Source organism: Parasteatoda tepidariorum, chromosome 9, assembly GCF_043381705.1.
Source record: "Parasteatoda tepidariorum isolate YZ-2023 chromosome 9, CAS_Ptep_4.0, whole genome shotgun sequence".
In the NCBI taxonomy this organism is placed as follows: domain Eukaryota; kingdom Metazoa; phylum Arthropoda; class Arachnida; order Araneae; family Theridiidae; genus Parasteatoda; species Parasteatoda tepidariorum.
Window position 1 is genome coordinate 42,178,587 of NC_092212.1, and position 24,141 is coordinate 42,202,727.

The 24,141-nt window shown below is 26.5% G+C and overlaps 1 protein-coding gene across 1 annotated transcript; it reads right to left on the minus strand.

The window, feature by feature from the left end:
• Window positions 1-484: 484 nt before the first annotated feature.
• Window positions 485-24,137, minus strand: LOC107439759 (membrane palmitoylated protein 7-like protein metro). The gene is made up of 15 exons (XM_043050808.2): window positions 24,007-24,137; window positions 23,673-23,764; window positions 22,315-22,433; window positions 20,117-20,194; window positions 17,891-17,968; window positions 16,947-17,078; window positions 16,249-16,330; window positions 15,133-15,218; window positions 14,107-14,375; window positions 11,203-11,336; window positions 9,045-9,131; window positions 8,197-8,277; window positions 5,420-5,622; window positions 3,766-3,906; window positions 485-862 (listed from the first exon to the last, which is right to left on the minus strand). Exons 2-15 carry the CDS (start codon window positions 23,713-23,715, stop codon window positions 680-682), a joined length of 1,716 nt encoding a protein of 571 aa, XP_042906742.1. The 5' UTR covers window positions 23,716-23,764; window positions 24,007-24,137; the 3' UTR covers window positions 485-679.
• Between the last annotated feature and the right edge of the window lie 4 nt (window positions 24,138-24,141).

A 24,141-nucleotide genomic window follows, 5' to 3' on the forward strand; every position in this document is an offset into this window, starting at 1 on the left:
ACTAGAAAGACTAAAATACCTATATTGCCCAAAAGCAGTCAAAATGACTGCATTCTGAAAGAATAAATGTATAAAGAAATTTGTTTAAAATTAATTTTTGATATTATTTTCAGTTATATAACAAGTTATTAGTAAATATCAACAATAAAAATAATTATTATTCTAATAGAAATTAAAATGACTTCCTTGGGCAATCTAGTGTTAAAATCACTTACAGCAATAGGTCTAGTTTTCAAACTTATCTAAATTATGGCACTGGTAAGAGAATCAGATTGTTAAAAATTGGTATATTCAAGATTGGTATCACTCAAGGCAAGATGTTTATGTTGTACAATGTCACACGATTCATTTATATATTAAAAAAGCGATGCAGTTGTGGATTATAGTGCGGCTTCAATACTCGTGAATCATGATGGTACTGAAATTTCCTTAAAAAACAGTATTTGTAAAATCCTGTTTCCGTTTAAATAAATAAGAAACAATATTTCAATAACTTAAGTAATAATTTATTCTATATATATGTACAATCTATGTATAAATATATTTATAAACGTTATAAGTATAAAAACTCTGATCACATAAAATTGCATCATTTTAATGATGCCACAATGGAAAATATGGACACTTTAAAAATAAAATTCTAGTTTCACTATTTTTTTTTCTGCACTGATTCTACTCTTTAGCTGGATGCAACCCAACTGGCAGGAACCCATTGAGGCACTCTTTCGACTATTTTCACTATATGTAATAATTCTTGAAATGCTCGTAAAAGGTCATCATTTACAATCACAGCATCAAACATGTGTCCGTATAAAAATTCTAATTTGTGTCCACCATATACTATTTCATGAAATTCACCATCCTGAAAAACAATGTTAGTACAATTATATATTTATCAGGGGTCTCTCCAGACATTTTATGAAAGGTCCGTTTTTGTAAAATTGTGAAAAAATTACTCGTAATTTGTGAATATAAAATAGACATTAAGTCACATTCTTTCAACCAGTGTCCGATTTTGTGAATTTGTGCAAATAGGGTCCGTTTTGCAAAAAAAAAAAAAAACTCAAGGAGTTTTTAAATTTTAAAGACATACAAAATTATGCTCAACACTGTAAAATTATAATTAAAAAAATTAAATTTTCAAAAATAAACAGCAATTTCAGCTACTAAATTAGCGATGCAACATACAAATATTTGGTATTTAGTCTATACTGCTGAAAGCAGAATATTCATTTCTGACGAATAAAGGAAGAAGCGTCTGCCGAAGACAAAATTTTGTTTGATTACATCTGTCTTTCTCCCCCCCCCCCTTCCTGGGAAGGGTTTTTTCGATTAACAAAATAATGAAGATAAACAAATTTGTGAAGGGTTCGATTAAAAGATAAATTATTTTGTGAAGGGTCCGTTTTTATGAAAAGATATTTCCGTTTTTATGAAAGATAAGGTCCGTTAACGGACCCAAATTTCTTCTAAACAGACCCCTGTTTATTTAGTGATACTGATTTATTAGGATTAAAGATTTTTTTTAAATATCTTGTGTAATTAAGTTTTCAAAAAAATCAATACCTGTGCAGATGAAATATTTTTCAGAATCTAAAAAAGCATTGAAATTTATGCATGGAGATTCATACAATAAGTATTGTTTGTTTTGAAATTTGTTTTTCATTACTTAAATAGAAACCAATAAAAATTCAAAGTAGATGATAACAATTTTAAAATTGATTGTGATTCAATGTGATTTCTGTACATATTTTTCACCTTTAGTAACAAGTAATCCATCAAGGTATTAAAAAATATCTGAAAATGAACAGGTAATCTAAAATTTGTTATTAATAAATTCACCTAGACACTCAAAACTAAGCACTGCATCTGTCAAGTAGGCTGAAGCTAAAACTTTGAAAAAGGATTCAAGAAATTGAAATGAGTTATATAAGAGGGTAATTTAAAAATTGTTGAAGATTAAATGCAGTTATTACAGAATATTGCATGTTTGATAAATTTTTATGGTGTTAAGTAATAGCCTTTTCAAAAGTCAAAGTGTTCTTTTTTATTCTTAGGGAGAATTTTAAAAATTCAATTTAGCTCTGGATTATAATAATTAATATGATTTTTTTAAAGGCCTTTGGTCAAAATAGTTAAAACATATAGATCTTTTTTGCTATCAAGGGTGATTGTATAAAGGAGGGTGTATCTCCAGGTTTTTCCTATTATCCTTCCCGGTCTAAAAACTAGGAGTAAGGCTTAAGACAATCTGGTATCGTGATTTTTTTCCACATACTTCCGCAAATTAAAACTTCTAATCTGACAAAATTTCTGAAGAGTTCCACAACATAAAACTTTCGCTAAATCCCGTTAAAGAGACACTTTCATAAACGTAATTTCTTTAGGATTTTCGACATTTTCCCATTAGCACGTAAATCTTAGTTTAAAAATTTATATTAAACACGTATATTATATAAATTGATATAGAGTTCTTGCCATAAAATTTTCAGGGTTTCTCACTTAGTGTTACAATCACCCGTTATTTTCTTAGAAGCTTTTGTTAGTTTTCTAAAACATAGTAAACTGTTTTTATATTAATTCTTCAGATGAATGAATGATAGTTTTGGTCAACAAGAGATCAAACTAAGAAGAATTTTTGATTAACTTAATCAGTGTATTATGTGTGTACCAAGGAATTTCAAGTTTTTCGTATCATTCTTCTGGGTCTAAGAACTAGAAGCAGAGCATGTGATTTTTCCGCAAAAATCGCGAGTATTGCAACGTATCTCAAGACCAATGGTTTGCGACTTCTGCGAATCAACAACTTATAATCCGATAAAATTTGAAACTTTTGCTATGTCCTGTTAGCAACATTTAGATACACATGATTCTTCCGCCCAATTAGATAAATTTCGTAAGGTGGATTTTCGCCATTTTGAATATTTGGAACTGCGTCAGAATCTGCTAATATAAATATCGAAATATTTTAATATCAAATATCGATTTTTGTATTTACCGGATTAAAAAGTTACGCGTTACTATTCGTATTCACTCTACTAAAAAGTCGTACATCGTGTTTATTATTCTCGCAAGTTTAAAATCCAATGTGGCGATTTGTATTCATGGGTTTTAGAAATCCAATATTACGATAATTTAATATCAAATATCGATTTTTGTATTTACCAGATTAAAAAGTTACACGTTACTATTCGTATTCACTCTACTAAAAAGTCGTACATCGCGTTTATTATTCACGCAAGTTTAAAATCCAATCTGGCGATTTGTATTTACGCGTTTTAGAAATCCAATATTACGATTCATATTCATGCAGTTGTAATATCAAACATTGATTTTCATATTTGCACGTGATTTAAAAACTAAGCATTACGATTCGTATTAAAGCGATCTTAAAATTATGCAGCGTGATTCGTATTTACGCGATTTAAAAATTCAATATCGGAATTTATATTCTCCTGTTTTTGAAGTCCAATATATCAATTCATATTCACGCGATTTTAAAATCCATTATTGCGATTCTTGTAAGAAGTAAGTTTTTTCTTGAATTAAAGCTTATTTTAATATCGATATTTTGCACATAAAAATTCCAGGGTTTCATTTTGTGTCACAATCACCTGTGATTAAGCTTTTTAAGCAATTATAGATTTGTTTTCTTTGAGCACAAAATTGGAATAAGAACAATTCAAGCTAATAATTTTGCAAAAAAAAATAGTATTTAAAATCATACAATTAAAACTTGATAATGAAATGAACAACCATACATACTGTAAAACCTCTAGAGCAATACTGATCAAAAGTTGATCTAGCATTAGCCCTAATTCTTGTTTCTTTTAATATTTCCAGAGGAGGGGGCTTGATGAAGATGAGGTAGGGTTTTATTTCAGGTGTTCTTAATACTTTCAATGCCTGCAGAGTGAAAAAAATGAAGCTGCTGTTAGTATTTTTCTTATAAATTATTAGGTAATTAAGAAAAGTTTTTCAATTTCAGACAACTAAGATATAACATAAACAAGGGGTGTCACACATATGTTTTGTAAACTTTGTTCAATTGATACATATCATTTTGCAATAGAAATGGCCTACATATGACATTTAACAGAAATATTTTTCTTTGACAAAACCTGCCACTGTTTCGGCATAAGTGTATAAATTGTCATGGGAGTAAGAGGGGCATAAATTTCTGTCCGGATTTTGAACTTGCTTAAAAAAGATCGTTTGGAATTTATATAACACTCAAAACTGTATTAACTGAAGCGCTTGAATTTTAAAATAAATACTAAATGATCCAATAGCGAGAAATACAGGGCTAAGTAAGAAAATATTGTATGATGCATAAATAAATAACCAGTAATAGTAACTGAGAAAACTTTCTAAATAAAGTTTGAAATTAAAATTTTTCATTTTTCGAAGCTTAAACATTGATGAATGCCCAGAAGATAAATGCTAAAAATGCTTTAAATGTTTTAAAAATGCTTTAGTTTTAAATATTTGAAAGAAAGGAAAACTGAAAATACAAATAAAAATAAGGTGGTAAAAAAAGAAAATAAACAATATGTACAAAAATTTTAAATGATCTGTAAAAATAATTTTTTCCATTCATGTATGAGTTATCTTTTATGAAATAGTTAATTACATTCTCATAAAAAACAAAATTAACTTCTAGCACTTAACAGTTATGTGGATTATTATCTTTAACTAACAACTTTATGACTGAATTATCATTTCAAATAATAACTCTGTTGATTTGAATACCATATCATCTATTACACTAGTTTTTAACATTAATTATGTCCTCAAAAAACTCACTTATCTGAGACTAAATTTGAAATCTATCCATTCTTTATAAGTTTCTGATTGTAAATTTTCATGTTATAATATTGTTTCAATAAATGTACATTGCAAAAACTTTTAGATATGTATTAAACAACTAGTTTTTTCCCTTAACACTAGATTGCCCAAGGAAGTCCTTTTGACTGCTTTTTAATTTAAATTAGAAAAACAATGATGTATATAATGACACAATTTCTTAGAACTTTGTGACCTTTTGTACAACGTATAATTTATAATTGTTAATATTTACTAATAACTTGTTATATAGCTGTAAATTATATAAAAAATTTAAAAATTAATTTTAAGCAAATTTCTCTTTCAANCACAATTTCTTAGAATCTTGTACAATGTATAATTTTTTTATTGTTAATATTTACTAATAACTTGCTATGTAACTGTAAATAATATAAAAAAATACATACGGAAGTAGTATACCGGGCGTGAAAACAGAATCATGCATTTGAGTTATCGGGCAAATGATCCGAAAACATTACTATTGCATACTATTATGAAATTTTCATTAATTTTATAAAAATATTATTAATGCAAATTAAATTATTATTAAACCAATCTTAAAATCGATGCTTACCTGGGGATGAGGAGTCATGACACACACATATCCAGCATTAATAATAGACTTGACAGTTTCCAAACTGGTGCCATACAAATTACCTTTATACTGCCCATATTCAACAAACCAACCCATTTTAATTTCTTCTTGCATGCTTTCCCTAGAACTGAAGAAATATTCTTTGCCATCGATCTCCCATGGAAATTTTGGACGACTAGTATCTATAATAAGAAAATAATGTTTACAAATTTAGTACATTTTATGAAAACTGGCACTAAATTAACACAGAAATACTTTCTTAAAATATATTTTAATATTTAGGAATGGTATGCAATAAGAAATATAATAAATGATAAAATGTTAAATATGTTTACTGATAATTAAAATATTTTTAAATACAATAAGTGCCACATTTTAATTGTTACAGTTTTACAGTTGTTGTATTTAAAATTATGCAACAAAAAAAAAAAAAAAAAAAACATGCTTTTATTGACAGAATTTTCTGACAAAAAAAAAAGCTTCATATTTTTAAAAGTTTCGATTTTTGCAACTGTACTAAAAATCTGTTTTTAGACTCATTGCACATTTACCGCAAGTTCATTAAAAAGTTTGTAAGATCACTAGGATGATTAATGATACAAATTTTTTTTTTATGATTTAAAACTATTTCAAAATAAAAAAAAACTTTAAAAGCCTCATAAAAATAATGAGATGTGTTTGAAATGTTTAAAATATGTGAATGTGCTTATTATTTTAACAAATATATGATTGTCACATAAATTTAGTAACACATACAAAGATAAAATAAGAGATAATGTTCCCAGTAAATAAACAAATGATAAAAAATAAGAAATTTTTTAATAGGGATCGAATACCACTCAAATCAGATTTCAAATTTCCCTGATTTTTCCAGATAAAAATCTTAAAATTTCCAGGTTTTAGTTCCTTTATTCTAATAAAGTGTAGGATGTGGGTACAAGAAAAGTGTCCATATTATAAAATATTTTATTCAAAATGTTATTTTTTTAACATATCTTGAAAAAAATAATTTATTTTGACAATTTGGCAAAATTTTTTATTCATTTTTTAATGTTTTGGTACAAAATTTTGAATCAAAAATTATATATTGACCAACAAAAGAGTAAAATTAAATATTAGCATATAGTTAGTTCTGTTGTCTTCTTTTACTTTCTATCGCTGTTTGCTTTTCGATGTGGCAATGAGTCAAGTTAAGAATGATTTCAACAATAAAACAATAAATTTAATAAGAAATAAATGAAAACAAACTACTCCAGCAGCCGAGTACACTGCGGCTTCCTAATCGTTTCATATTAAAAATCTCTCTCTTACAATTTGTAAACAGACACAGTAGTTGTGGCGCTGCGCCACCTGCTGGACAACTCACAATTTAGGGGAAATGTTAACAGTTCTTAAAAAAAACAACCTTTTTTTAAAATTAAAACATGTTATAAAAGGTTAAAATGAAATGGAAAAAATTAGCATTAATGCAACAATTGTAACAATTTGTCGACAAACATTGCTGTTAGCGATTGCAACAAAAAAAAATTTCTGATTTGTTGGTTTGCTGAGAAAAAATAATTCACAGATTTCTTTTAATGGGAATACAAAAGCTTTCAGAAAAAGAGTGCAATATAAAATCTATTATTATTATTAAATTATAAACAACTAATTTTTGGAGAATTTTATAAAGTTAAAAATACAAAAACATTTTGTCTATATGGAAAAAAATTACCAAAAAACCATTGGAATAAGCTTAAGTCATAAATAGATTCAGCCCAAGGACAGAATTTAAAAACAGAAGCTAATATCCTAATCCCTTCTTCCACCTCCACCACAATCTTTAATAAATTGCACAGTACATAGCGGTCAAAGGCTTCCACATTCGTTAAGCAATAGTGGGAGAATTTTATGTGGCATTCTAGTTTAGCAGTGCTGTAATGGAGCAAATTTTGATGCAAGCAAAGTATTGCTAAGTTGATGATATTTCAACTGCTTGAAGATACATTACCGTCTAAAAAAAGTGGGTATAACGGATGAAATAACTTAAATTAAGAAAATTAGTAAATAATTTAAATTAGTGAAATTAAAAAAAATTCCAGCTTTTCCTTAAAATTCCTGGATTTTCCAGGTTTTTATCCAAATTTCCCTGATTTTCCCAAGTTTTTTTCAGTATAAAAAAAAATTCTTGATAATTTCAGGTGGGTGGCCACCCTGGAATACTTTCCATACACTGAGGTGATCCATGAATCCATGATCTTTCATATTTTTTTTCCCAAATTTTTCATTTTGATCTGTTGGTAACATTTCTGTTTGTTATATCTTATCAAATTTTATCATATTTGATCAGATTAACGGAGTGTTTGGGACTATGCATAAATATTTTATAGTATTAGAAGAATTTTATTAATCAAAAATTAACTTTTTTCCTTATTTATATGAATAATCATGGTTGGATTTATCTTTCTGTAAAAATATAGAATATTTTTTAATTATATTAAATATAATAAAATTGCAATGAAGTTAGATTCACACACAAAAAAAAGATTTTCATTCATTGACTATCTTCATAGTGTGTACTAAGTAGAAGACACACAAGGGTTGTTAACTGTAAAAAGTTCTTGAATAAAATAATTCAGACAACTTATTTGTATTAAATATGTATTAAAGAAGTTTCATATCATAAAAAGATATCTAGTTTAATAAGATATATAAAGATCTTTTTATTTTTCAAAAATTATAATCTATGTAAAAAAAAGTAAGACAAGCTTGCTTACGTGGTATGGTTTGTCTAAAATGATCAGGATCAGAAGCAATTAATCTTCTCTTGAGCTCATTTCTTCCTACTCCAGGTGGACCTTAAAAGTAAAAGGAATTCAATGAAATCAGCCAGATGCAATAACCTTTTTGTAGATATCAAGCCTTTAAAATTCACATTGCCCAAAATGCTCGGGCAAGTGAAAATTCCGATCATGCATCAACTTTTTACCCTTACATATATGAGTACCTAAATATTCAACCAGAATGGTAAAATACCACTCCTCACACTTTTACAAACACTTTTTTTTACACTTTCTTGTGTAGAAAAGCAGTACAGTAAGGAGAAAATTCTCAGAAATTTTACTACAAGCAAAACACCAAAGGGTTAAGTATTAAAAGGTTAACACCAAAGTGGGAGTCTGGAGGCTTTCAGGAGAACTCCTACAGTGCATCATGACGGGTTCTATGGTTACGAGGAAAAGTCATTTTGAATAGGGGGTGAATAGTTTTGTCTTAATCTCGGCATAGGTCGGTGTGAGTAAACCAATCGACACATTCTTTCCTCCATTTCACCTTCATTAGAGATGTGCTCTCGCTTGTTACCATAGTAGCAGCTCCAGACTTTTAGTCTGGAGGAGTTCGCCTCAAAGTCGAACTATACCGGTCTTCCTCTAAGATGATTTTTCAGTGTATCTTCATCAAACAACATTTTTTTTATGATTATTACTCTAAAATCATCAAAAGTTTATCTAAGAGTTAGTGTTTACTGAGTCCTAATGAGCAGTTAAATATTACAAAATTTATAAAGATAAAAGAAATGGGAAAAAGTTAAAAATTATAACTCATATTAAAAAATAATACAAACCTATTAAAATTATGGGACGGTGTAAGCCTGGCCTAGGGTTTAATCGAGCCACTTCTTCATAAGTAGCAATTTCTTCTCTATCAAAATCTAAACAATAAACAATTGATATATATGTAAATACTAATATTAAGAATAATTGATACTGATAAATAAAATATAAATAACACAACTTTTTTAAAATTTGACTAAACAAAAGCATAGTTTTCAGTAACAAACAACATTTATTGCTGTCATTACTAGAATCATATTATAGTCAGAGACGTCACTGTATAAAAAATATTGTTGTATAAAGCAATAATACGTTTAAAATTGAGTCAATAAATAAACTTTATTAATAGTAAGTGTGTGATATGCATGTTGCTCTCTTTTGAAACATTTTGACAACGTCTGCTGTCTGCATGCCGCAAGCATTCCTAAAATAAGGAAGTAAAATCTTGAGACATGGAGATCACAGAATGATCTACGATTTTTAAGTGACAACTGTTATGTAATCTTAAAAATTTATTGCAGTCAACTAAATTAACAGAAAGTAAAAATATATACACTTAAATGCACTCAAATAAGGCAATGTTCAAGGTCAAAAACAAGTAAGAGACTAAATTTACTCCAGAATTACACTAAACATCCTAATTCAAAGTAAAGATGATATTTAATGGAAAAAATAAAATATGTGTGACTTACAAATAAAGGGCTTGGGACAATATAGTGATAAGTCATACTTTTCTCAGAGACTACATTTTTATATCAAACCATTCCTTAGCACGGTTTTCAGATAGATATTTTACAAATTTCGAGTATTCGTATTAGATGGCTTCATAATACACAAAAATTTTTTAGTGCCAACATAGAAATTGTCGCAAAAATTTTTTTTATTGAAAGAGAAATTTATTTTCGAATTTTGAAATCGGGCTTCAAATTGAAGCTCTTCAATATTACTCATCATTCAATTTGTAACTGTGAAAGCAAAAACTAAAGAAAACAAAGAAAGAATTAAAGGAAAGAAAAGTCTATGCTTGGCGAAAATAGATCAAGATTAATTTGTTTTCTTTTTGCATTTCAAAACTTTAAGGCATCCCTTAAAAAACTTGTTCTACTAAGGTTCTATGTTAAAATTATATTGGTAAAAATGCAGACATAATAATTAATTATAAATGTATGCACAATCAAATTTTTCACTGTCTACACCGAAAACAGTTTCTTTTAAACAACATAAATATAAAAAGATATTTAAATTTAAAGTAGGTTTTGCCATTTTATTTAAAAATAATTTTTTAAACAAGACTTGAAATAAAATTTTCAATTAAAGTTTACATTATTACATTAAAAGGATTAGCGTGATGTGATAAATTAACAATACAACTCTAATTTTCTTTACTTTGTTAGATTGTAGCTACAAAAATAAATGTTGAATTTTTTTATATGAAATTTTTTTTTTGAAACTCATTAAAGTTAGCTAAACACATAATTTAGTATAAAATTTTATTATTCTTCATAATTTTCGTGTTAAAATCGCTAGTTTGCAAAAAAAAAAATTTAGCATCATTTATTGACACCTCAGCTGCCAATACCTGTAATACCTCAATATCTGTAAAAATAGAATAGAGGTAAATAATCATAGAGGAAAATACAAACTCATAATAATTATTATTTGCAGATAAACACTTATAATAATTCAGAACATTGAACACAGCTTTATTGAGTGAGATTATATTATTTTGGTTGAATTATTACATTTATTATAGAAGGAAAATATTAATTAATGGATAATGCATTACTTAATACAAACTGCTCTAACTTTTAATTACATACTAAATATCTGCTTCCGAGTTTGTAGTTTATTCAAAACTTATATCTAACAAAAGCAATAAGCGTAACTAACGATTTAAAACAATTTTAGATAATCTGCAATTTTTCTTTGTTTTTATTAGCAACTTGATATATTCTATTTTACTCCAAATTATTTAATATCACAATATATTATTGATAATAAATAAAAGTTAGCTGCAAGTAAGAAAATAAATGTTGATAAAAGCATAGAATTATTCATATCTTATCAGTGTAATATGAAAATAGTTTGACAAATATAGAGTATATTATTATTAAAACATAAATTAACTAATAAAAGTAAATGAAATTAAAAAAAAGTGAAAGCAGTTACCATCATTTTCAGTAGCATCATACATTATCTTTTTTATTTTTCTTGGTCGATGGTCCTTACGAACAGGTATTTTGCAGCCAGCCACAAAGTCATCTTGAATTAAAGATGACAAATCTCTCATTTCTGCAAATCGCCTACACATAAAGAAAATAATAAGAATTTAACACTGGTTCAAAACTGTCACCATATCTGTTCTACCATTAAACTTTTTAAATTTATTTTTATTTGAAGGGGAAAAAATTGCTGTGTATATTCTTGAGATTATATTTTAAAAGGAGTGTTAACTCTTTAGAATTCCCCTTCTGAATTGCACAAAAAAAAAAAAAAAATCCATACATTCTAAATAATTTAAACTTGTATTTGATAATATTTAAAACTAGTTGTAGTTAAAATTTTAAATAAAATTTTATTTGCTTATTGAATTAGCAATATTTAAAATTCACCAAGTTCAAACTGATTTTTTCTTTTGAATTAAGATAATATTTTTGCTATTTAATCTAGCTGCTGGGCTGCCTGACAAGCATTTTTTGTTCAAAATATACATTGGGAAGTCTGTGCATAGAAAATAAATTAATTAAAAACTTACAAGATGGCAAAAAAAGCATGGAGAATTAATACAAATAAGATTTCTCTTACACTGACAAGCATATATTTAAAATTATATTAATTCGACAGGATTAATCAACAATTCATGTTGCTTTAGTTTTAATTTCTCATTTTTGAAATATAAGTTTCACAAACAATAATGTTAAAAACATCAGTTAACAGAAGCCTCTTAATCCTCAATTTTACCCAACTGAAGTTTTTCTTTATAAAATCTTGCTTTTGATTTCCAGAGTTCAGGAAAACAATTAAAGATTTATAATAAAATTAAGCAACAATTTAATTATGTTTAAAAACACAAAAAAAGTGTGTTAAAACACATAAACTAGCATCTGTTAACAAAATATTTTGTTAAACTAAAAAGAAAATCAGTGACTTTCAATTATTACATGATGATATAATCTAACAATTATATTATATAACACATATATTATATAACAAATTATTTTAAACAGATAAATCAAAGCAAAAGTTATAAGTTAAACATTTATTTAAAAAGCTTTAATTTCATTTGTTTTCTAATTCTTTGATTGAATGAATCCATCTACTAACATCTATCTTAAACTGTTCAACGGTTTACAACAGATAAATATTGATTATTTTACAGTTTATGGATACTTTTATTTCTCTTACATAATGTAAAAGCATTAAAATATTTAGTTAAAAATCAGGTACAGAAATTTTTTTTTAACATTTTGCAACTTCTTAAATTTTACATAAATTTTTAGAAACTAAATATTAATTCTTAAAAAGTTAATGGTTTAATTATATTTAAATTTTAAAGAAAAATGTATAAATATACAGATAAAAAAGAGCCAATTTAAAATATTTTTATTCAGTTTCAACATAAAAACTGCATTTATCATAGACTTTATGGTTTTGTCTATAATTTAATCATAAAAAAATGTATTGTAACTGATTAACCTTTCTTGAAGTTGTCGACTAGGAATTAAACCGGCTCGAGAGTTCTTCTCTCCATGCTTTCTAGCTTGCCACCAATTGAGATCTTCTTGGTTCACTATGTGCAAGACATCTCCTTTGTAAAAAGGAAGACCAGCTTCTTTACAAGGTATAAGGCTGTCAGCGAAAGGATCGTAACAAAAGTGAGCTCGTACTCGAAGACGACTTTCTCGCGATGGAACACACTCTTCTTTAGGAACAATTTTAAAAGTTATAGGTCCTTCTCTGCATTGCTGGAAGGTTAGTAGAATATTTTTAATATAGGTAGAACATAAATTTAATTAATAATTATCATTAATTTTTTTTCTTATTCATAAAATGTATTTTATGAACTGGTATTATCATAAATTGTATTTTATGATTCTCGGTCTTATTCATAAAATATATTTTATGCTTCTCGCGATGGAACACACTCTTCTTTAGGAACAATTTTAAAAGTTATAGGTCCTTTTCTGCATTGCTGGAAGGTTAGTAGAATATTTTTAATATAGATAGAACGTAAATTTAATTAATAATTATCATTAATTTTTTTTTCTTATTCATAAAATGTATTTTATGAACTGGTATTATCATAAATTGTATTTTATGATTCTCGGTTTTATTCATAAAATGTATTTTATGATTCTCGCGATGGAACACACTCTTCTTTAGGAACAATTTTAAAAGTTATAGGTCCTTCTCTGCATTGCTGGAAGGTTAGTAGAATATTTTTAATTTAAGTAGAACATAAATTTAATTAATAATTATCGTAAATTTTTTTCTTCTTATTCATAAAATGTATTTTATGTATTGATAATAATTTTTGAAACGGTTTGCGATTAACCAAACAATGAATGGCTACATTGCAAAGTTTAAAGCATCATGTTCAGAAAGAATTTATACAAAAAGCTTTGAGTACTCAAATTTACTAGCATTAAAGTTGAGTACTATTCAGTATTTTTTAAACTTTTTATAATTCTAGTGCATTTATTCAGATACTAAGCAAAATGTTAAAAGGAATTCTCCACTTTATCAAAGGAACTCATGAACTTTAGGTAGTTTGAGATTGATATTTACTGAATTTGATGTATCTGAGTAAAAAATTTGCTTAGTGACAGGTACTGGTAATCAATTAAAACTAGATTTATTTACTTGTTGCGGCATAATATTTATTAAATATATATGACTCATAATTCATATGTACCAGACTGNAATTTTAATGAAAAATTCATAAATATACAGATAAAAAAGAGCCAATTTAAAATATTTTTATTCAGTTTCAACATAAAAACTGCATTTATCATAGACTTTATGGTTTTGTCTATAATTTAATCATAAAAAAATGTATTGTAACTGATTAACCTTTCTTGAAGTTGTCGACTAGGAATTAAACCGGCTCGAGAGTTCTTCTCTCCATGCTTTCTAGCTTGCCACCAATTGAGATCTTCTTGGTTCACTATGTGCAAGACATCTCCTTTGTAAAAAGGAAGACCAGCTTCTTTACAAGGTATAAGGCTGTCAGCAAAAGGATCGTAACAAAAGTGAGCTCGTACTCGAAGACGACTTTCTCGCGATGGAACACACTCTTCTTTAGGAACAATTTTAAAAGTTATAGGTCCTTCTCTGCATTGCTGGAATATTTTTAATATAAGTAGAACATAAATTTAATTTAAAAAAATTTTTCTTATTCCTAAAATGTATTTTATTTACTGATAATAATTTTTGAAACGGTTTGCGATTAGCAAAACAATGAATGGCTACATTGCAAAGTTTAAAACATCTTGTTTGTATAGAATTTAAACAAAAAGCTTTGAGTACTCAAATTTACTAGCATTAAAGCTGGGTGCTATTCAGTATTTTTTTTAACTTTATTCAAAATTCTTAAAATTCTAGTGCATTTATTCAGATACTAAGCAAAATATTGAAAAGAATTCACCACCTTATCAAAGGAACTCGTGAACTTTAGGCAGTTTGAGATTGATATTTACTGAATTTGATGTATCTGAGTACTAAATTGCTTAGTGACAGGTACTGGTAATCAATTAAAGCTAGATTTATTTACTTGTCGTGGCATAATATTTATTAAATATATACGACTTGTAATTCATATGTACCAGACTGTAAAACAAAATTCAGGCAAGTAAGTAGAGAGGATATAAACAAAGTTAAAATAACTCATACTTAAAATCTTTAAAATTTAATATGAAGGTATTAGTAATATTTTAAGTATTAATAATATTTCATATTAATGTAATATATTATAAAATTATATAATATATAACATTATATATAATATTATTATTACATAGGATAGAAAAGTTCTTATTAATTCCTCAAAGAAAATCAGTTGTAAGATAAATGCTATTATTTAAATTATTAATTTCTTACCAAAATAGTTACCACATCATATGGTGATTTTCCTTTAATATTTATCCCATTTACTTCATGAATTTCATCTCCAGCATGGATAAGACCTAAAATTAATGGGTTTAGAGAATTCATAACAGTTTGTAAATTTTGAGTGATTATGAATGAAGTTTTCAGAATTACCTATACTTAAAACAACATCTGCTTTTCAAGAAATTTTTTTTTTTAATATTTTTAAATTAGTAGTAGAAATTTGAATGAAATAAGTATAGGTTTTTATACTTTTTTTTTAATGCAAATTATATTTTTTCACTATTTATTTGCTTCTATTACATATATCATTAAATACATTGTGATTGAAGAACTTTTTGATTTTTATAAAGTATTTACTAAGATTTATTTTTATTCTGCTAAACAATCACGCAATTAAGATTAAGAAAAATCTCTCGTTGAATCCAAGTTATGCTCATAATAACAGGATTTTATATACACACTTTTTAGCATTAGACCAACCATTTATAATAAACTTTCTGGTTAAATCCAGAATCTGGATAAATCAAGACTCGAAATGAATGCAACAATATTTCATTATATAAATGTAAAATATATCTTCTAACATTTTTAAAGGTAGCTATAAGTATCTTCCTCACATATGATATCAAAGAGGATGACAGATAATGAGTATGTCAGGCAATCAGGAGTCTACTGTATATAAAGGACGTAAAGCAATTTAATAATAAGCCAAATTTTCAAATTATTCTGTTCTGTAGATCATTACTGATGATCATGACTTCCATGCGGCAAAGATTAGTCTGATTATAGTGTAGTTATAAAATGGGAATTCTGGAAGCCTGTAAAGCACCTACCTTAAAACAATACTAAGTTGGCTGTAAAAGTATCACAGTTTGAAAGAATGTGGCTTTATATGAAATTTTAACTTAATGAAGTTCCCAGTACGATTTTCAAAATACTTTGCTTAGCATTTAAACGATTTTTTTGTACATTTATTTTTTTTTATTTATTGAAGAAAGTAAAAAATTCTCATGTATTTACAAACCAGCTATGAAAGAATAAATCTTAACATATAGAATTTTCTTAAAACAGGAAGTCAGTGTTAAAATTTGGAAAACATGTTACCACTTCGATCAGCTGCTCCACCATGTAAAACTCTAGCTATAACTATTGAGCCAGTTGTTTCATCATACCTAATAGTGGCTCCCTAAAAATGTAAAAAGTGCAACAATTAATATAAAAAATTGTACATTGTTTTCTGCAAGAAAACTCTTAAAACTTCTGCTAAATAAAAAAAATTAATAGGATAATGAATATAGGCTGATCGGTCCTAATTAATAGGATAATGAATAAAGGCTGACCTCAGCCTACCTTGTAAGGCTGATTTTATTCTCTTATGAATTCTAATGCAATTAATATTCTTATAGGAACAAAATCACATTGTTTGTAAAATCATATAGTGGAACATAAGTTCATAACTAAACCCATGTAAGACAATTGTACAAATGAAAGAAACTATTGTGAGAGTTTCTTTGACTGAATATGAAAAATCTACAGCAAATATAAAGTGTCTTACAAAACCCTTACCTAAGAAATTTTTCAAATATCTTGTATTTACATGCAGTATATTTAATACCTTGAATAAATATGTAGATGTTGAATAAATATGTAGGGTATTTTGAATGAATAAATGAAACTTATTTATTTGCATAGAAATTTTACAAACAGATAAAAATAAGATTTATACCATATAAAACTATAATTATAAAGTTTTACAAGTAGTAATAGTAGTAAACTTTTTGTAATGTCAAATGAATACTTACTAAAGGTTCATTACTCTTCACCAATTGTACAATTTTTACAGTTTCTTCATCATCATCTCCTTCTTGAATTATCTCAGGTAGGGCAGGATCAAAATCTTTTTTTGCTACTAAGTCGTGTGTAGCTAATAGTGCCTGTAAAAATGTAGGAAAACTTTTCATAAATTAATTAAAACTTTTGAGAATTACATTTTTAAGTTTATTAAAAAATATTAAAGGATCAATTAATAAGTTCAAATAAGATTATTACAGATATAACAAAAACTTTGTAATGATAAGTAAAAGATATAAAAAAAAATATATTTATATTTAATTATTTTTCTAATGACATTCGAAACATAATGTCTTTTAACAAAAGAGAGTTTAACTTGCCATCTTAAAGAGAATATAGCTTAACAATGAAAAATAATTATGCAGAACAATTTCAGTTACCTCTCAATGTCATAGACAGTATAGATCAGCAATAAAAAACAATTTAAAAAATAATTTATCATTTTTCTAAGATTTCTTTCCTTTTAGTTTATTAACCCTTTGCTTACGGCTGGTACAACATGGAACACCGTAAGCAAAGGGTTAATCAAAAAGAAAGAAATCATAGAAAAATGATAGATGTAACAAATTTTTTTTTAATTTATAAAATAATGAAAAAATTAGAGAATAATAAAATCTATTACAAAAGTAAGAAAATACAGACAAAAATTTTGAACATTGATAGATATTGTCAACAATGGTTGAAATTTTTCTAAGTAAAATAAAAAAACATTCTTTTAAAAACATATTAAAAATATTAATTGAATAATGTAAAAAATACAAAATAAATCTAATATGATAAAAAAAAAATATTTAATAGAATATTCATAGTTACAAATACATACTATGAAAAAACATAAATTTTCAATGTGTATTCACAAGTAGATTACCTAAAAGAAACATACAAAGAATTATACCTGAAAATGAGGTTTTTGAAGTAAAAAGCTCAGTTCTCTAGCTTCGGAACTTAAACTAGATTCTAATGATATCACAATCTGCAATAAAAAAATAATATCTTAAAATACATAAAAATATTATAATAATTTTATGATACTGTCAGGCACAATTTAAAAAAAACATAAACTCAATAAGGTTTTGATATTTTATGTTCGATTTGATGATTTTATTAATTTTTTACTGTAATTGTTCATATTATTTTGAAATTTTCTCTTTCTTAAACCTGCATACTTTCTGAAACAGAGTACTAAAATATTCTTTTACATAAATCTAATAAATTCTGACCTGACATACGCAGCAGATGCATAGCATTGATTTTACAATGGGAGAAGGATTTTGAGATTTCAAAAAGTAAATCTTCAAGAGAGAGTTTTTCTAAGAGAAAATGATTTAATGCTGAATTAAATGAAACAAATAAATGAAATAAGCTAATGTACTAAGCTAATTGATGAGCTAATTAAATGAAACATATAAGCTAATTAAATGAAACATATAAATGAAATAAGCTAATGTACTAAAATACATAATATTGATAAGTGGTCATCTGAACCAAGTCTACAAAGATTTCAGTTACAAAAATATTTTTATGCAAAAAGTCGGTTGATGAATAATAGAATTGAGCTAAGAGTATATATATACAGTGGAACCCTGATTTTACGTTGTCCGTTTCTTATGTTATCCTGCTTCTTGCGNCAATTTTTAATACGCAACATTCCTTCTTTATTTACCTTAGAGGTGTTTTCATGTCTCATTTACTTTAGAGGCGTTCAGTAAAATGATGGGGCAGAGTGGTTGCAAAGGATATTTTTGTGTAATAGTAGAGTATATACAGTGGAACCCTGATTTTACGTTTCGTTTGTTATCCCGCTTCTTGCATCATTTTCTGCTGATCCGTGAAAATTGCCTATGCCGATATTGTTAAGAAATCCCGGATTTTGCGTTGCCCCTTTTATGAAAATCCCGCTTGATGTGTTTTTCTACCAACAGATCAAATTAATTTTTTCTATTCTACAACTCTCACACAAACTTTTTTTCTACTTTTTTGAACAAGAAAAACTTGCTTTTATGGAGCAATTCTTGCATTCTTTCTGTTCCATTTATCAATAGGGGGGTGGGTAACAAGCATAAAAACTACAAAGCATAAAAACTCTAAAACAATTTTTACTTGCAAATGTAAATCAAGAAGCAAATTTGCAAAAAAATGTTAGTATTGAACGAGTTGTAGATGAAATTGTAGCTAAAAACAAAGAGGAAGTGAAGATTACTAATCTTTTCCATTAATTAAACTGGTAGGTGTTAATTTTTAAAAATATGCATAGATTTTTCTTAATCCCGATTTTACGTTATTCCGCTTCGAGCGTTTTTTGTCGCTAGTCCGACCGAAAACGTAAAATCGGGGTTTCACTGTATATGGATTGAGATAAAAAAAATTATAAAATATTTTTTAAAAAAAGAAGGGACAATTTCTGGTTGGAATTTAAAGGTTCTCTCTGGGCTGTTGAGTGAATCTATTATCTTTTCCTCATAAGTCTGTCATTGTTTTCTAAAATGTGTTTTTCAATGCTTTTTGTTATAAAATAGTTTTAACATCAACTAATTTTTAAAAAAAAAACTAAAAAGTAACTATAGCTTTTACTTTTACCCAAGATAGCCGTTATTGTTCTTTTCTCCAAAAGGTGAACAAATTTTGTAAATATAAAAAAAATTTTGAAAAAAAAAAAACAAATTAAGGCACAATTTAATAGTTTTAAAATTTTAGAAAATTTTATTTAAATTTATAGAACTGATTTAAATCCGTAATTTTTAAATATGAGATTTATTCACAAAAGATACTTGGTCAAGATTCTCAAACACTATCATACAAAATCGAATAAAAAGCCAGTATTATGAAAAATGTTATCTAATTTAAAAGGAAAGCACAAATTTAACCAGTTATTTTTAAAGTGTTGTAGAAGTACGTTATAAGTTTGATGAATATTTTAGAAAATATTCTATTATATGGAAATCAACTTGCTCTTTTTCTCCAAAAAATTAAACATAACAAAAAATACACATTTAAATCAACTCTGGTACTACTAATGATGCAAATTTGCCTCAAAACAAACTTGAATTATTTAAAATAAATTTACAAAGTAATTTTTTTAACTAATTTAAAAGAAAATTCTAATATGCTTAACTGTTTCTACCTCTTCAGAGAGACTAGAAGTTTGGAAGACAGCTGGACGTATCTGATGACCATTATAAGTAGAAACTCTGTTGTGAACCTAAAACAATTTTTAAAAAATTATAAATTGTATAGAAAATTAATTTGACTCTATTATCAAAAACTGAATTTTTCATAATACAATAGAAAAATATAAACAGTATTTATACTAAATCTCATAAGGAATATAAACAACTAATATGTTTAAATTAACAAAAACAAACAAGAAAAAATGTTCATTCCCATCAAAATTGCCTTAAAGCAGTTTATTTTGTTATTAATTTCCACTTAACTTTGATGTTTAGGTTATTTTTAAGTCCCGAACAAGAGCATTTAGTTGTGCATTTTAAAGTATAAATTTTTTTTTTTTCACTGAAAAAGTTAAAATAATGTTTTCATCTTCAGGTAGATCAAAATATAAGTATTAAAAAATCGTCCAAAATAATGCCTGAGTAATATGTAATACATTTCATGCAGATTAAAAATTACCACATTAAAAATTTGATGACATCTTTTTTTCTTTCTTCCTAAAAAGTATTTTTAAACTTACTGATTGTTCTGCTTCAAAAAAAAGAAAAAATTAATTTTAAAATGAGATTTTTTCTGCAAACAGATTGAAAAAATTTATACAAAGAAAACATTTTTATTAAATTTGTACACATGGAAACCAACAGAAAGTTAACATGAAAATTCTTTGACAGATAAAAATTTGTAAATGAATAACATTTAATAAAATTTAAATCCCTGTATTAAAAAAAAAGGTTTTGGAATCATAATACTAATTCAACAATTTTATCTTCTAGCAATGGAATGCAGAGGTATTTGGATACACAAAGCAAACTTTTCAATTAAATTCTCTCTAAAACAGACATGTCATCACTGCAGGAGAAAAAAGCTATAAATTAATATGTTACATTTCTTTTTATGTAATGCAAATAAAAATTACTCTTAATAAAAATATATATACTATATAAAATAGTCTTCACCCTTTATTTTCTAAAATGCAGAATGTATTTCAATGATCTAAAACATCATTGATAAACTTGTTTGGAAATCATATTTAATTCTTACCATAGAATATTTTAATTTAGTCAATATATATCAGCTAAAAAATTTAATTTCTTAATAAAATTAATGGTAATAGATCAAAGATGCCAACAGCTCCGGACATGCCAAAATAAATTTTAAAAAAACAGTAAATACCTACAAATTAAAATTTGCAAATAAATTACTAATTTTGCTTACTTTTTAGAAGGTTTAGCATTACTTAACAATAACAAAGTGGCGAATTATATATGCCTTCGAATTATTTACAAATAGTGGCGGATAGAAACCTAATAAATTGTATTTATTAAACCAAGAATCACAATTAATAAACTACCNATGTAATGCAAATAAAAATTACTCTTAATAAAAATATATATATATAAAATAGTCTTCACCCTTTATTTTCTAAAATGCAGAATGTATTTCAATGATCTAAAACATCATTGATAAACTTGTTTGGAAATCATATTTAATTCTTACCATAGAATATTTTAATTTAGTCAATATATATCAGCTAAAAAATTTAATTTCTTAATAAAATTAATGGTAATAGATCAAAGATGCCAACAGCTCCGGACATGCCAAAATAAATTTTAAAAAAACAGTAAATACCTACAAATTAAAATTTGCAAATAAATTACTAATTTTGCTTACTTTTTAGAAGGTTTAGCATTACTTAACAATAACAAAGTGGCAAATTATATATGCCTTCGAATTATTTACAAATAGTGGCGGATAAAAACCTAATAAATTGTATTTATTAAACCAAGAATCACAATTAATAAACTACCACTAGAAAATATTTATTCGCTGTCCGGAGCAAGTTGGCATCTCTGATAGATTTATGATTTTGGTACATTTAGCCGGATGCCTATGTTTGTTGTCCCCTTTTCTATAGGTCACTGTTCTCTAGAATGATAAATTATAAAGATTTTAGCAATTAAATTTGCTCTAACTTCCTTGTATGACCTTTCATTGGTTAGATTACAACATTTAAAATCTAAAAAAATAATATAATTTATGTACCAATGCTGAGGGTTCCATATTTTCTTTTTAAGTAATTAATTGAATCCATAAGATACAAAATAATATATTGTAATAATATATAATATCTTTTACACATAATAAACTTACTAGAACAAGAGCTTGTAGTGAGTGACTTTGTAGTAAATGACGCAAAAATATGACATCTGCTTCTCTGCCATCAACTTTCTCACAAATTTTGTCTAAAGAAACCAGCAACCTCTCGATATCTAAGTAACAGAACAGTTATATTAGTTTAAATTAGATATTACCCCTAATAGACAATTCTTACAATAATTTCAAAAAACTTAGTCCTCTAATTTTTTGACAGCTAATTTGTTTCTTGCCATTTTCTCTAACTGTAGGAATTTGAGGATTAACACAATTCTTACAATAATTTCAAAAAACTATTAGGCCTCTAGTTTTTTGACCAGCTAATTTGTTTCTAGCCATTTCATTCAATGGTAGGGATTAGAGGATTAACACAATTTTTACAATAATTTAAAAAAACTATTAGACCTCTAGTTTTTTTACCAGCTAATTTGTTTCTTCCCATTTCATTCAATGGTAGGGATTACAGGATTAACACTTTAAATATTTGACCATCTCTTTACTATGCAACAATTATAATAAAAATAACAAAATTTGTTTATCTTTTAGATATATCGTTTTAGAAATTCTTAACATGTTTCACATAAAACTGATTAAAAAACATCAGTCTGTACCAAAATTATTCTACATTCTTAAGGATATGTATCTAAATAAGGGATGATTCCCTCTGTATTAGTGTTCACGCCAAAACTACGTCTGTGAGATACGAAAAAAAGAATCACAGAAGGGGACCATCTCAAAGGGCATAATGCATAGCAACCCATGGGCAAACCTCTTTCAATATTTTTTCAATTTTTGTAAATTTAAAATCTTTTTAGCAGTATGGCGATTGCGGTTGAGGTGATATTTCCATATTGTGATCTGATGTGCCAACTACAATCGCCAAGGTGCCAATAGATTTTAAACTTAAAAATTTTTTTTCATAAAAAAAAACTACATATAAATGTTTGCCCAGGGGTGGCTACGAGTTATACCTTTCGAGTTGATCACTTTCTGTGATTTTTTCTTCTTTTTTTAGTTTATTGCGTGTCACTGCTCGGAAGTTAACAAGATTTAGTGATTCTTCTGCCACAGATCACGAGACAGACGGAAAACTCACGTAGGTGGCGTGAATAGGTATCAATGAAGAAATATCTCCGCAAATATATGCATATGAATTAATAGTGAGTACAAGAACTAGCTAGAGGCTCATCTAAGAATGAAAAAAAAAATAATAATAATTACATTTATTGCTGCATTTTTTGCAAAAATGTTCACTATCCAGAATATTTCATTCACATAGAATGAATATTACGAAATTCTTTCAAAATCCGCACCAAAAAGCAGTTTTAAACACACAAGAATTCATTATACATCACCTTTATCATAGATATGGATGTTGCTTTCAGTTCCAATAACCATTTCAAATAGTTTAGATAATCATCATCCCATCTTTAAGAAAATGTTGAACCTATGGAAAGAAATATCAATGAATATGACTTAAATAAAAGTTATTAATGACAATAACATTTATAATGAGACTAAACAATTTTTATAAACGAACATTACTACCGGCTCAGTAAAGTTTTTGCATTATTTTTACATTAATTATTGATCTATAATGAAATCAAGTAGTTTTTTCTTAAGAAAACTATTTTAAATAAGGTATACTTTCAATAATTTGAAATTATATATGTCTAATAAAACTCTTACGTTAAATTTTGACATGAAGGAGATTAAGAAAAAGATCTTTGGCTTCGGCGCAAACACAACAAAACAGACGCTTCGTTTCTATGAGATTATGAAACCAGAAGTAAAATTTAATTCAATTTTTTTTAAAAAATCAAA

Excerpts from the sequence above, each read along its gene's own strand:
- LOC107439759 (XM_043050808.2), bottom strand. The coding sequence starts at position 23,715 with ATGGTTATTGGAACTGAAAGCAACATCCATATCTATGATAAAG. Across the intron at positions 17,969-20,116 it reads CTTCTAGTCTCTCTGAAGAG|ATTGTGATATCATTAGAATC; the intron begins GTAGAAACAGTT and ends TTTTTATTGCAG. Across the intron at positions 11,337-14,106 it reads AGTCGACAACTTCAAGAAAG|GCGATTTGCAGAAATGAGAG; the intron begins GTTAATCAGTTA and ends CTTTATGTGTAG.